Here is a 13,306-nt window from a genome sequence, read left to right on the forward strand (position 1 = left end):
GAGGCCACGGCGGTGAGAGGCCCGCGTACCGCAAAAAAAAAAAAAAAAAAAAAAAAAAAAGCTGAGCAAGGGAAGAGCAAACATCTGTGCACAAACAGGCCCAGAGGGGCATATTCTAACCTCATTGTTCATTGGCATCGTTACAGCCATATTTAAATTTTATGTAACAACTTCATGCTTCCACCTAATATGAGGCCCCTCATTTCTCTAATAGGTCATGCAGCACACGAGGAGTTATGCAGGGTCTGAACGTCTGTAATGGGGGGTGTCCCTCAGTGCAGGTGAGTCTCGGGTCCCTTACATGCCTAGCATGGCAGGATTCATTAACGGGGAGTTACATAAGTGCAATAGTCCAGAGATCCTAGGGTAAAGGAGGACATAAGGAAGATAGTCTAATTAAATAAAACTTGTATGTAAAGTAAAGTAAGAAAGGAACAGTTGGAAGGGGTCATTACACTAGATAAGGGATCCCAACTAGCTGAGACATTAGCTTCATGAGAAAAATGAGTGGTAGAAGTAGAAAGTGATAAATATGAACTATGGCTTCATGACCTATTACAGAGGTGAGGCTATTGGTAGCTATTTTTTACAGGTATTTTTATAGCTATGTTTTTTATAGTTATGTCTATATGAGAAGCAATTATATCTTTTTTCTTCTTCGGTTTCCACTGCCACTTTGTGTCAATATAAAAAGTGATGGTGGAATTTATCATTGTAATTCAGTCTTCCAAACTATGAGGGGCCACATCTAGAGCTAATGGGGAGGACTGGGTATCATTTGGAAGCCTGCTATTTGAGGTAGACATGATTAATGAGGCTCTGTGTCTCTCCTTTTGTGGAGAGGGTGAGACCCTCTTTCTTGGTATAGCAGATAGTTGCCTTACATTAGGATGGATACAATCCTTCCTTTCATTAGATGGCATCATCTTAGCCCAGAGTTCCTCGGAAAACAGAGCCTGAGGCAAAAGGCTCAACACCTAACGCCACAACACCTAATGGCGGGAAGAGGTAAAATCCAAAGGAAGCACGACGGAGAGGCAAAAGGGAAAGGGAGATGAGTCAGGGGAAGAAGAAAAGGAAGTACAAGATGGCACATTTTCAGGCTGGCCACAGGTGCACAAGAAATAATTTTTTACTCATTCAAATGGAACATCTCTGAGGAGTCGTTACACAAACCCTGCATCTCCAAACAGTCCATCAGGTTGAAGGACGTGGCTATCAACTCACTGGCAGCCTCTTTCCTATCTCTTTTTTCTGGTGAAAATTTGCCATATAGGGCCTCTATATCCCTGCATTTCTGGATTGTGTTAGCTGAAGGCTTCAAGCAACCTCTGGAAAGCCACAGCTTCTGAGGGGTCTGAGCACTGGATCTGCTGTGGCTCCTGCCACTGTAGACATGATGGAGGCCACGCCACAATCTGGCACACACGTAATGATAACCTGTTTTTACAACCGTGGGTACGAAACAAGCATTGCTGGGGCTGCTTTGGCTAGGAAGCTAAGCAAGCGTCCAAGAGAGTGAGATAGATGGAACTGAGAGATCAGGAAAAGCACGTAAGCTAGGTCCAGTAGGTTGCCCGGTGATGGGAGATGCTTGAATCTTTATACTAAAAGCTTTACAAATGTTCTAGATTTACTTTGATCTAACACAGGTAAAGACCTAAGTTTGACAAAAGGATATACAAGCCCTCGTCTAAGAAGCCAGGACAATAAAAGAAGTTAAATTCAAAATAAGTAGAAGAGAGGAAATAATCAAGATAAAAATAAAAGATAAATAAGATGGAAAGTGGGCAAACTTTTAAGACTTCAGTGAAACAAAAAGCTGATTTCATCGATAAGATTATAAAATTGATATAAATCTCTAGCTAGACTGGTCAAGAAAGAAAAACACGGATTCAATAATATCAGAAATACAAACAATATCATAAAAGAAAGGACATCATTACAGATCCTACAAACAGGAAACAGATAATAAGGGAATATTATTGTTATGGGTTGAATTGTGTCCTCCACAAAGATATGTTTAAGTCCTAACTCCTGCACCTATAAATGTGACCTTATTTGGAAACAGGGTGTTTGTAGATTAATCGAGTTAAGATGAGGTCAGTAAAGTGGGCCCTAACACAATATGACTGGTGTCCTGGGCTTCCCTGGTGTCACAGTGGTTAAGACTCTGCCTGCCAATGCAAGGGATATGGAACTCTCATATGTCGCTAATGAGAAAGTAAAATGATACAACCACATTGGAAAACAATTTAGAAGTTTCTTGTTAAATATGCACTTACCATAGGACTCAGCAAGCAAACTCCTAAGCATTTAATAAAAAAAGAAATGAAAACATGCGTTCACACAGAGGTTTGCACATAAACGCTCATAGCAGGTTTATTCATAATAGCCCAAAACTGGAAACACATCAAATGTCCAAACATGGATGAACAAACTGTGGTATATCTATACAATGGAATACTACTCAGTAACTGAAAGAATGAACTACTGATACATGAAAGAACATGGATTATGTCAAAAACATGCTGAGCAAAACCAAGCCAGATACAAAGGAATATATGATGTACCAAATTCTGTAACAAAGCAGACAAAATTAAATTATAGTCACAGAAAGCATATCACTGGTTGCCTGAGACCAGGTGGGTGGTGAGAGGGAGAAAGGAACTTCTGGAGGTGATGGGAATGTTCTGTGCCTTGATTTGATGGTGTTTGAGAGGTGTATATATTTGTTTAAAACCCATTGACCTCATGACTTAAAATGAATGCATTTTATTGCATGAAAATACAACTCAGTGGAGTTGATTTTTAAAATGTCATGGTCAAGAAAGACAAAGAAATCCTGAAGAAGTGTCCCAGATTAAAGGAGACTAAAGAGACCTCCCAACTAAATGTATCACATGATCCTGAACAAAGAGGAAAAACAGGTATAAATGACATTAGAGCTACAGTTGAGAAAATTCGAATACGGGCTATAGATGCAATCCTAGTACTGTATCAGTGCTAAATTTCCTGATTTTGGCAATCGCACTATGGTTATAGAAGACAAAGTCCTTGTTCTTGTGAAATATTTAGACAAATAGATGTAATATCCTAGATTTATTATCAAATGAATCAGCAAGTAGAGAGACAGAGAGAAAAAAGAACTATAAAGTGCACACAGAGTAAAATAAAAACAAATGGTAACTATGGGTAAAGGTTATATGAAGGTTCCTTGTACTATTGTTTCAACTATTCAGTAAGTTTGAAATTATAGCAAAATTATTTTTTTTAATGAGAGTCAAGCATCTAGATGGGGTGGGAGGGCAGCTAACTACTTTTTAGTTATTAACTGTGATCTCTCGAAGCCAGAGTCTATTGAAATGATTTATCCTATTGATAAGGAAAAGACCCAGGCTATTTATCAGAGTTCTTTAATTGATTCTGTGGGTGTTTCAGGGAAAGAGAGAGTAATTCCTCAAGGCCATTAAAGAGAGGGGTAACTGCTCTCCAAAGACAAAATGATTCTCTCTTCCCCAAGAAGACAGATGGCATCTGATGTCTTCAACCATAGTCCAAAAGAGCATTTTCTTCCTCCTCCATCTCATCTCTGTTTCTGCAGTGGACAAAGTCCTGCAGTCAAAACCAAAATTACTACAGGAAACCAACAACAACAACAAAAAGACAAAATTCCATTTCACCTTTTCTCCTTAGTGTCTATTTGAAGCAATCAATTTTCTTCTCACAGATACAATTATAGGTGTTAGAGCAATCAATATTTACTATTCTTGTTGAGGTTAAAAATGCACATTGTCCTCTCCCAGAAGAAGTCATTATTGTCAAAGCACTGTAGAACAGAAAACATGCATGGCCGACTGTTTAATTCTGAAGCTTACAATAACATAAATCATATTTTCAAGTCTGTTGCCTAAAGATCTGGAATATGGAACTATTAAACATAACTTCATCACTAAAAGATTTTCTACTTCTCTTAGCCCACTGAATAGAATAACATCCTCTTGATCACATCCATAATCTCCCATTCTGTTCCACATTGGGAATTTTTGATCAGAGAGCAATATTGCTCTGTTGGGATCATGATACAGCAACCTGCTTTCCTATGTTAATTATTTCAATAAAAATGAGAGATTTAAAAGGAGAGGCACTAAATTTCTGTGACACAGATAACAAGGTCTCATGTGCATACACTTTAAGGAGAAAAAACTAGAATTGGAATATAGTCAGAGATGAAGTTGTTTAATTGATGTTTTTATGTGTTTTATTTCTTTTCCTTCCCCACCCTATCGCTAACAGTTATTAACTAAAGCATGAAAATTCACTGAAAAACATCTAAAGCAGGACCTCTATTTCAGCAAAGTGGTGGATTAGGTGAGAACTATCTTCCGATTGAAAATAATTTAAAATCCTGAATAAAAACAAATTTTAAAACCTCTTGAATAGGTTAATGAACTGGCAAAAAGCAGATTCACATTCAGGCTGAGGGTTAAGTAAAGATGGAAACCCAGAAGGGTAAGTGAGGCACTGAAGCCAGTTTTTCCCTTGATTGATGTAGCAGGCTGAATAATGAATTCAACCCCGGATGAAAAAAAGCTACAAAGCGTTGAGACCAAAGGGATATATCTCCAGTATAAACCACCTTAGAACTGTCTCGAACGTTGGATTTAAGTAGAAAAGAAAAAGAATAATCCCACCCTAACAATCCAAAATCACAAACCACCCCTCATGCAATTTGCAACTGCTGTATTACTTAGGGATATTCTGCTATAGGTAAAAAGAGAAACAACTAAGGAAGATAAATGAAACTAAGTAGCTTGTGAGGCATAGGCAGAAAGTAGGAGATGTGTTAAGTACAGGTAAGTAAGCTAGTAACCTATGTGACATGTTAGGTATAGATATAGTAAGCAGAGCCCATGTGTGCTGAACATAGAAAAGGAGGAAAGAATCAGATACAAAATATCGTACATAAAATATCCATGATGCACATATAGATACTCAACATCCGTGAGGTCTTAAGTTAGCCACCCATGGGTGACACTCATTCTGGCCCGCTGCCTAAGAAACGCAAGTAACGTCCATAGCTGCTCATCAGGCTAGTTGGAAAGCTGCAACTCTAACCAGGCTTACATGCTCCTGTATCCACCCAACAGAGAAAATGTGCGTGCTGGCCACAAGAACCTTCTGTCTGTTGGGCCCCCTTTACTCAAACCCCAAGTCTGGCCCTAGAAACCTTACACCATCGTCAGGGAAGTGTGATGCCACAGAGCCAGGCCGTATGAAGAGAGAATAACTCAGGATCCAGGTGATCCTTTTAACCCACTTGCCTCTCATCCTAAGTGTGACAACCTATCCCATCCCATCCAAGTATGATAAGCTATCCCGTGTCTTTCCCCTTGCATAGGACTATGTGTTTCAAATGGATTTAATTAACTGTGCAATTGGAGCATCTTATTTTAGCCCTGAAAGTGTTCACCTGAAAGCGTACTCACAGGCTACAATTACATCAGGGTTATTTCCTGCATGACATCTCGTGTAGGTTTGCGGCCCAGAACTACACTACTGGCAGGGTCCAAATTTAGAATGAAAAATGGCTTAGATTCACAATGCTCCAAGGCATCCAACAAAAGCAAATTCTTTCTTGAGGAAGCCACCTTCATCTAAGTCCTCAAATAATTTCCACAGCAGCTCAAAAAAAAAAATCACATGACACTACAAAGAAAATGGCATCATGAACAAAAGTCAGTAGAAGTGATAGGTTAGACCCACAAAACTTCAAATATTAAAATTATCAGATACCAAATATAAAAGTAGTGTGATTAATATCTTTCAAGAAATAAAAGCTTGAATATATGAGTAACTAGCAAGAAGATCTGAAAATGTAAGAGAATTCTTAGAAATAAAAAATGTAACAGTTAAGATTTTTTTAAAAATCATTGAGGGCTTCCCTGGTGGCGCAGTGGTTGGGAGTCCGCCTGCCGATGCAGGGGACGCGGGTTCGTGCCCCGGTCCGGGAGGATCCCACGTGCCGCGGAGCGGCTGGGCCCGTGAGCCGTGGCCGCTGGGCCTGCGCGTCCGGAGCCTGTGCTCCGCAACGGGAGAGGCCACAACAGTGAGAGGCCCGCGTACCGCAAAAAAAAAAAAAAAAAAAAAAATCGTTGAACAGTTCAACAGCAGATTATAACTAAATGTAAACCCAAGAGTTTACAAAATACTGCACTTAACAGAGGACTATAGCGAGGTGTGTGTGTGTGGGTACGCACGCACGTGTGTATGTTTGAACCTACATTTATGTATATTTATAATTAATATAAACTACTAATATAAAGGAGTTTCAAATGAATTTTGGGGATACTCAGAACACTCATTCATGGTTGTGGGAGAGATCACCATGGCTAAGTCAGAATGGTCCAATCACATCATATCACCTTACTTTATGATTTTATTTTGTGTACCTCATAACACATACTTCTGATCATGTGTTTAACATCATAATTGTATTATTAATAACTCTGTATGACACTTCTCGTCCTTTTTAACTGTACTTCCTGAAACATTTCTTTAATCATTCTCCTTATTCTTACTAATGACCTCTACCTGAAAATGAGTTAAGCCCTGTGAAGCAAGATTCTTTTTAGAAACAATCCTTCCAACCCAACACCAATATTAGAATTTGAATGTATCCTGGAAACTTACAGTCCAGAAGATATGCCATCGTCAGTCCATTTCCACTTACTTTCCCTTTCATTAAATGATAATCCAATCCAGTAGGAACTTCGATAAGTCTGGGATTGAAGGAAGGTCTATAAAGGAAACAAAACATATCATGAGACTAAATTCCCATCTGTTAGATGAATGAAAAAAAGGACAGATAAAAGACCCAGCTGTTTCTATGACCAGTAGTCTGCTACTTTCTACATGATCCTTCATCCTTCCTTCCTAAAAAAACCCCTCTCTCCCCTCAACCCCTGTATTTTCATTTTCCAAAGTCATTTTCTTCTAGTAGCTTATTCATTTATGTTACAAATGGCTGCCAGTCTCATAGATTATTTAAAATGTGGAAAAATTTAAAATCTAAATATCTAACAATAGGAGCGTTGTTAAATAATGTATGACACCTTATGAAACCATTCAAAATCATGCTCCAGAAAAAATTTAAAGGTAAAGAAAAATAATCATTACATATTCCAAGTGAAAGAAGGTATCTTCTAAACACATTTATTAAAATAACAAATGTTTGTAGGGACATGTGCATTAGAGCCTTCAGCTTCATAAGAGACGGAGTTGCTGTTGTTCAGTAGTAGGAAGGGGTAAAGGGAGACAGGGCAGTATTTGGAGATATTTACTATGTCCAAAAATGTAATATATCAAAGTGACATAATACATAATGTCTGATTAAATGACGGAATATATTTTTAAATATAGGTTTAAATTTAACTGTGTTTTACTGCAACAAACATAAAAAAATTATTTTATGACTTGACATCATAAATTCTTTTATGTTACAATTTAAAACATCTACTAGATTTGCATATAAATTTTGTGTTGTTTCTCTAAATGATAAGTAGAGATTTCAGGCTGATCGTTGCAAACATTTCTCTGTAAAAACACATTTTGTGTGTATGGATAGTTTTTATTAGTAATAAATTTAAAAGATAATTTCAATATTATTGTCGCTGTATTTTCTCTTTTTTACAATTATTTTTGAAAGATATACATCTTGATACAATAAACACAAAAATTAATCAAGTAAATGTTACCTACAGATGCAATGAAAATCACCATGAAGCTAATTTGTAAAACCGTTACCACTTTTATGTTCCTCATTATTATCTACGTTTTGCAAATGGGAAAACTGAGGCCCAGAGAGGTTAAGTAATTTGCCCCAGGTCACCCAGCAAGTAAGTGGCAGAAATGAATTGGGTCCCAGGCAGTTTGGCTCCTGGATTCCTAATAGTAACTACTAGACTATGTTGCCTTTGGGTTCTTAGTTACCGCCTTATAGGAAAAAATAACTGCTGGTTCCAGGCTGCAATTTACCAAAGGGTTAAGTACTTCATCAAAGGAAAGGCATACTTCTCTGTGAGGGGTTCTCCTGCAGACTCCTAAGAAAAGGAGATGATTGCAAAGACTCCAACTGCATCTTCAAGGGGGTTTCCATTTTGGAAATAACAATGTTCATCATGATAGATAATATGTATTGAATGCTTAGTAAATAGCAAGATCACATGCCTATTAGCAGGCAAGGTCTCCTGGGAGACTTTAAAAAAATTTTTTTTTTATCTTTGATTCTATGGAAAACAGGAAGGTGTTTGAGAATAGCATTCACCGAGAGGGGAATATTTACTACGGATTTTGATGAAGTCATACTTAGCCCTTCAATTTCAGTCTTCAAGAAGCAATTCCCACTCCCACACCCCCAGGAGACAGGGCTCTCTGTATTACAGTCTTCATGTTCTTACTTTTAAGTACTTAGCTTAACGGAAGGAAAGACCAAAGGTATTTCACCAGGAAAAACTTATTTTTTTTTTGAGACTCTTAACTATACAACTTTGTTCACTCAACAGACATAACACGAATAACCGAAGGTTCCTCTTTCTAAACTCCCCCATTTCCTCAGTATCTTGGGCCCAAGGGTGAGAGGCAGAGGCCAAGAGAATAAAAGTACGTGTAACCGTCCATGATACCATTTCGTCTTCATCATCTATCTTCAGAAGAGATGAATTGTAACTTTGGCAAGTCTGTTTACATCCCTTCCAGTCTTTACTTTCAGTGGTAAAGTAATAACAGTTTACTCCTGGACAGCACCAGTGGCCTTCATTGAGTTTGCCTGCAATATACAAGGTGAAACATTAAATGTCTTTTCATCTGGTATTTTGTTAAGTAGAGCAAGATACTTATCAACTCTCCATAACTTAAAAATCTTAACAGCTATCACTAATGATAATGTGAGGTTCACCAGAAGTCGGGAACGCCAAGAGATTTCTGCATTCCCATATTCATCGCAGCACTAGTCACAATAGTTGAGAAATGGAAACAACACCAACGTCATCGATGGATGAAGAAAATGTGGTCTGTTCCTACAAGGGAATGTTACTCAGCCTTAAGAAGGAAATCCCGCCATGGGTAACAGCATGGATGAAACCTGAAGATAATAATGCTCAGTGAAATAAGCCCATGACAAAGGGCAAATACTGCATGATTCCACTTATATGAGATATAAAAAGTAGTCAAACTCAGAGAAATAGAAAGTAGAAAAGCGGTAGCTGGGGGAGGGGAAATGGGTGGTTGTTCAATGGGTTCACAGTTTCAGTTATGCAAGACGGATAAATTCTAGAGATCTGCTGTACACCATAGTACTTAGAGCCAACAATACTGAATGTTACACTTAAAAACTTGTTAAGAGGGTAGACCTCACGCTAAGTGTTCTTACCACAAAGAAAAAAGGGACATAAGAAAACTTTTGGAGGTGATGGATATATCTATTACCCTAATTGTGGCTGGTTTTACTCATATATACATATGTCTCAACTCATCAAATTGTATACACTAATTATATGCAGCTTTTTGCATATTAATAATACCTCAATAAAACTGTTTTTAAAATAATAAAATTAAATTAAAAAATTTTTAGGATTCTGGAATGCCTTCTAGATAAAATTAAAATTATTCTTTGGAATTTTTTCTTTTCCTCATACATAATATACCAAATTAAAATATTATTAATCCTTCAAAGTATGTTTACGATTCTTTTTTAATAAATTTATTTATTTTTGGCTGTGTTGGGCCTTTGCTGCTGCACTTGGGTTTTCTCCAGTTGCAGCGAGCGGGGGCTACTCTTCGTTGCAGTGCATGGGCTTGTCATTGTGGTGGCTTCTCTTGTTGCAGAGCACGGGCTCTAGGTGAGCAGGCTTCAGTAGTTGTGGCACGCAGGCTAAGTAGTTGTGGTTCGCGGGCTCTAGAGCACAGGCTCAGTAGTTGCGGCATGCAGGCTTAGCTGCTCTGCGGCATGTGGGATCTTCCCAGACCAGGGCTCGAACCCATGGCCCCTGCATTGGCAGGCGGATTCTTAACCACTGTACCACCAGGGAAGTCCCTGTTTATGATTATTTATAGAAGAGAAAAATTGAAAACAGTCTAACAGTCTAATAAAGAAAGCATTTAAATTGTTACAAATATAATGCAATAACACACAACCACTAACAGACATGTTTGTGAGGAGTATTTAAGACTATGGAAAAATGGCCACAGAAGTGAAAAAAACAAGATGGGCACCTTTCTGCAGTATGAGAACCGATTTTTTTATAGATAGCGAAAAGTAAAGCTAAAGAAACAAAACAATAAAATAGTATTAATTCTTCAATAATAGAGACAGTACATTTCTAGTAACTACCACACCTAAATGATATCAAATAAGCAAAATCTCTTTGTAAAGGCTAAATACATAGTTAGTAGTTGTTGATTAACCAGGGTGATTCATTGCATCTTCTGCATGATAACAGAGTTTACTGTAGGAGATTTAATATTATTATCTCTTGGATGTTTTTAATAGTATCATCACACAGAGTTGTACAAACATCAACGCTCCGGCAGATCTTGCTGATGTATTGGAGGGAGTATATATTGATCACAAATAGACCAAATATCTGAAGTCAATGCAGAATGGAAACACACACACATACAGTTATCTTTACAACAGCATCCAAATGAAAGGCCTTGTGACCATTTTAGCCTAAGTATATTTTTACTGATAGTCTCCATATTTCATGTCAGTAACAAAGCTGGAGAGGCTGATTTTCCCACAGGTCCAAAACAATCCAAATTTTCAGGGGCGCTAATATACTATTTCACCTTCTGGGAGCAGAAAGAAAGCAAGAAGTGCCATTGACTTTTGGGAAATATAGGGCTCTACTAATCCAAACATGACCCCTGGGGTCTCAATCCCATATTTGAAATAAGCAAACCCAAATACCCATATTGCCTAAGAGGAACAAATTAAAAGTTACCTAGCAGACTTGGATCCCTAGCATATAACATAAGCCTGTATTAAGCCTCAAAGCTTTTGGAAGGGGAAGAAGTATGGAAAATTGTGCCATCTTTCATTCAAGATTTCCTCCATACATACCTATATTTGGCCAAAACTTTGAAAAGGTCTCCTCTTGTTTATGACATCCCTTCTTTTTTGTAGCGGGTAAGCCCAGTCCCTTTCCTTGCTGAAGGATTTTATTTTTTAGAATATCATATTCTAAATTCTTTTCTCTCAAAAGTTGCTCCTTTAAGTGGCTCTCATTTTTCAAAACATGGTACTTCTGACTGAGGTTCCGCAGAATTTCCTCCTGTTGATGTTTTTCTTGAATATACTGAAAAACTAAAATTAATAGTATAGACACAATTTTTAAAGTACTCATAATGCTTAAATGTTGAACTGTAAGACAGGAGAAAAAAAAATCTCACTTTGACAACCAACCCATTTCATTCCTTTAATTAGTAGTTTTACATTTAGAAAGTAACACCTCAATAACTTGACCATATAAATTGAAACATCAAATTTCTCCCTATAAGCCACCTAAGTGGAGAATAAATAAAGCATGATTTCTGAATAAAATTATGATGGTAACATCTAACCACTGAGTTCAGTTTCTAAGTTAGCACAACATTTACAAATAGGTACCAAAGGACAAATCAGTCAACATTTAGCAACACATCTTCTGAGTATGAAAATCTGCACTAAACAACATGAAGAAATAGCACCGTTATCACTGGAGCAAATGGAATATCCATAGGAGAAAAGTGAGGAAGATCCAAATAAGTAATTTTGTCTGAGTGCAACATATTGGTAATTTTCCCTAAAGATGTCAAGGAACCCAAATAAAAGATAAAAGGTTGAATTCAACATCATCTAACATCCATGCATAGAATCACTCTTTTTACTAAATCATTTCTTTATTATATATTCAGAAAAAAATTAAGAGTAAGTCATAATTACTTTTGAACAGTTGTTTCTCAAAGAATGTGTATCTGAGATTCACAGTGATCTAAACTTAGAAGGTAGAATATAATAGTAGTTATCCGTGGTTTCACTTTCCACGGTTTTAGTTACCCTGTCAACCGCAATCGGAAAATATCAAATGGAAAATTCCAGAAATAAGTAATTCATAAGTTTTAAATTGCATGCCATTCTGAGTAGTGTGATGAAATCTCATGCCATCCCTCTTGTCCTCCCCAGGAAGGGGAATCATTGCTTTGTCGAGCGTATCCTGCCCTTGTCAGTCACTTAGGAGCCATTATCAGATGACTCTCGAGGTATGCGGTGCTTGTACTCAAGTAACCCTTATTTCACTTAATAATGGTCCAAAAGCACAAGAGTAGTGATGCTGGCAATTCAGATATTCTCTTACTGTGCCTAAATTATAAATTAAACTTTATCATAGGTATGTATGAATAGGAAAAAACATAGTATATACAGGGTTCAGTGCTATCTGCAATTTCAGGTATCCACTGGGGGTCTTAGAAAGTATCTCCCGTGGAAAAGGGGGTCTACTGTACTAAGTCCTGTATCAGAAGGAATGTTACCATGTCTCATACAGACTGGGACAGCTCATTACAGCTTCAGAGATACTGGAATAGGTAAATAAAATGAAAATGACACTGTGATTATATCTGGGGAAAAATCACTAAGAAAGAACCACCTGGAACATTCCCTGATTATAGCCATGGAATAATTGACGGACCATGGTTAATATCTACTCAGTTAGTGGTTATTTCTATGACTAAGACTTGAAGGATGTATTTCAATTACTTACTCTTTGTACCCAACACTGCGGTTGTCATCAGCAGAAGTAAACAGAGGGTCCCAAGAGTCACTGCAATGCCATACCAGGGCACTGAAGACTCTAAATAAAGAAGGAAGAAAATGATCATTAGGGATAGAGCCTGACCCACTACTCATCTTAACCTGGACACCATTTGAAACATAGAAACAATCGTCTCTGAAAATTTTACAAAAATACATTGTACAAACTGTTTTAATTTGCAATCTAGTAATTATAGTTTTAAAATTTCAGATTTCTGGCTTACAGTCACCCATTTTAGAAATCCTACACACAAGAACAGTCTTGTAGGATTTTTAAAATACATTCCTTGGGCATCCCCGGTGGCGCAGTGGTTGAGAGTCCGCCTGCCGATGCAGGGGAACCGGGTTCGCGCCCCGGTCTGGGAGGATCCCACATGCCGCGGAGCGGCTGGGCCCGTGAGCCATGGCCGCTGAGCCTGCGCGTCCGGAGCCTGTGCTCCGCAACGGGAGAGGCCC

The 13,306-nt window shown here is 37.9% G+C and overlaps 1 protein-coding gene across 1 annotated transcript in view; it reads right to left on the reverse strand.

Moving 5' to 3' along the window:
* Nucleotides 1-1,751: 1,751 nt before the first annotated feature.
* The window catches only part of LOC102996585 (mago homolog B, exon junction complex subunit), a 13,665-nt gene continuing 2,110 nt past the window's right edge, over nt 1,752-13,306 (reverse strand). Inside the window, exons 3-7 of the mRNA XM_055085469.1 lie at nt 12,801-12,890; nt 11,123-11,365; nt 8,685-8,827; nt 6,694-6,800; nt 1,752-3,829 (exon numbers count right to left, since the gene is read on the reverse strand). Coding sequence (XP_054941444.1) covers nt 3,700-3,829; nt 6,694-6,800; nt 8,685-8,827; nt 11,123-11,365; nt 12,801-12,890 — 713 coding nt within the window. The 3' untranslated portion in view covers nt 1,752-3,699. The remainder of the gene's footprint in view (nt 3,830-6,693; nt 6,801-8,684; nt 8,828-11,122; nt 11,366-12,800; nt 12,891-13,306) is intronic.

The sequence above is a fragment of the Physeter macrocephalus genome, chromosome 6 (assembly GCF_002837175.3).
Source record: "Physeter macrocephalus isolate SW-GA chromosome 6, ASM283717v5, whole genome shotgun sequence".
NCBI lineage: Eukaryota > Metazoa > Chordata > Mammalia > Artiodactyla > Physeteridae > Physeter > Physeter macrocephalus.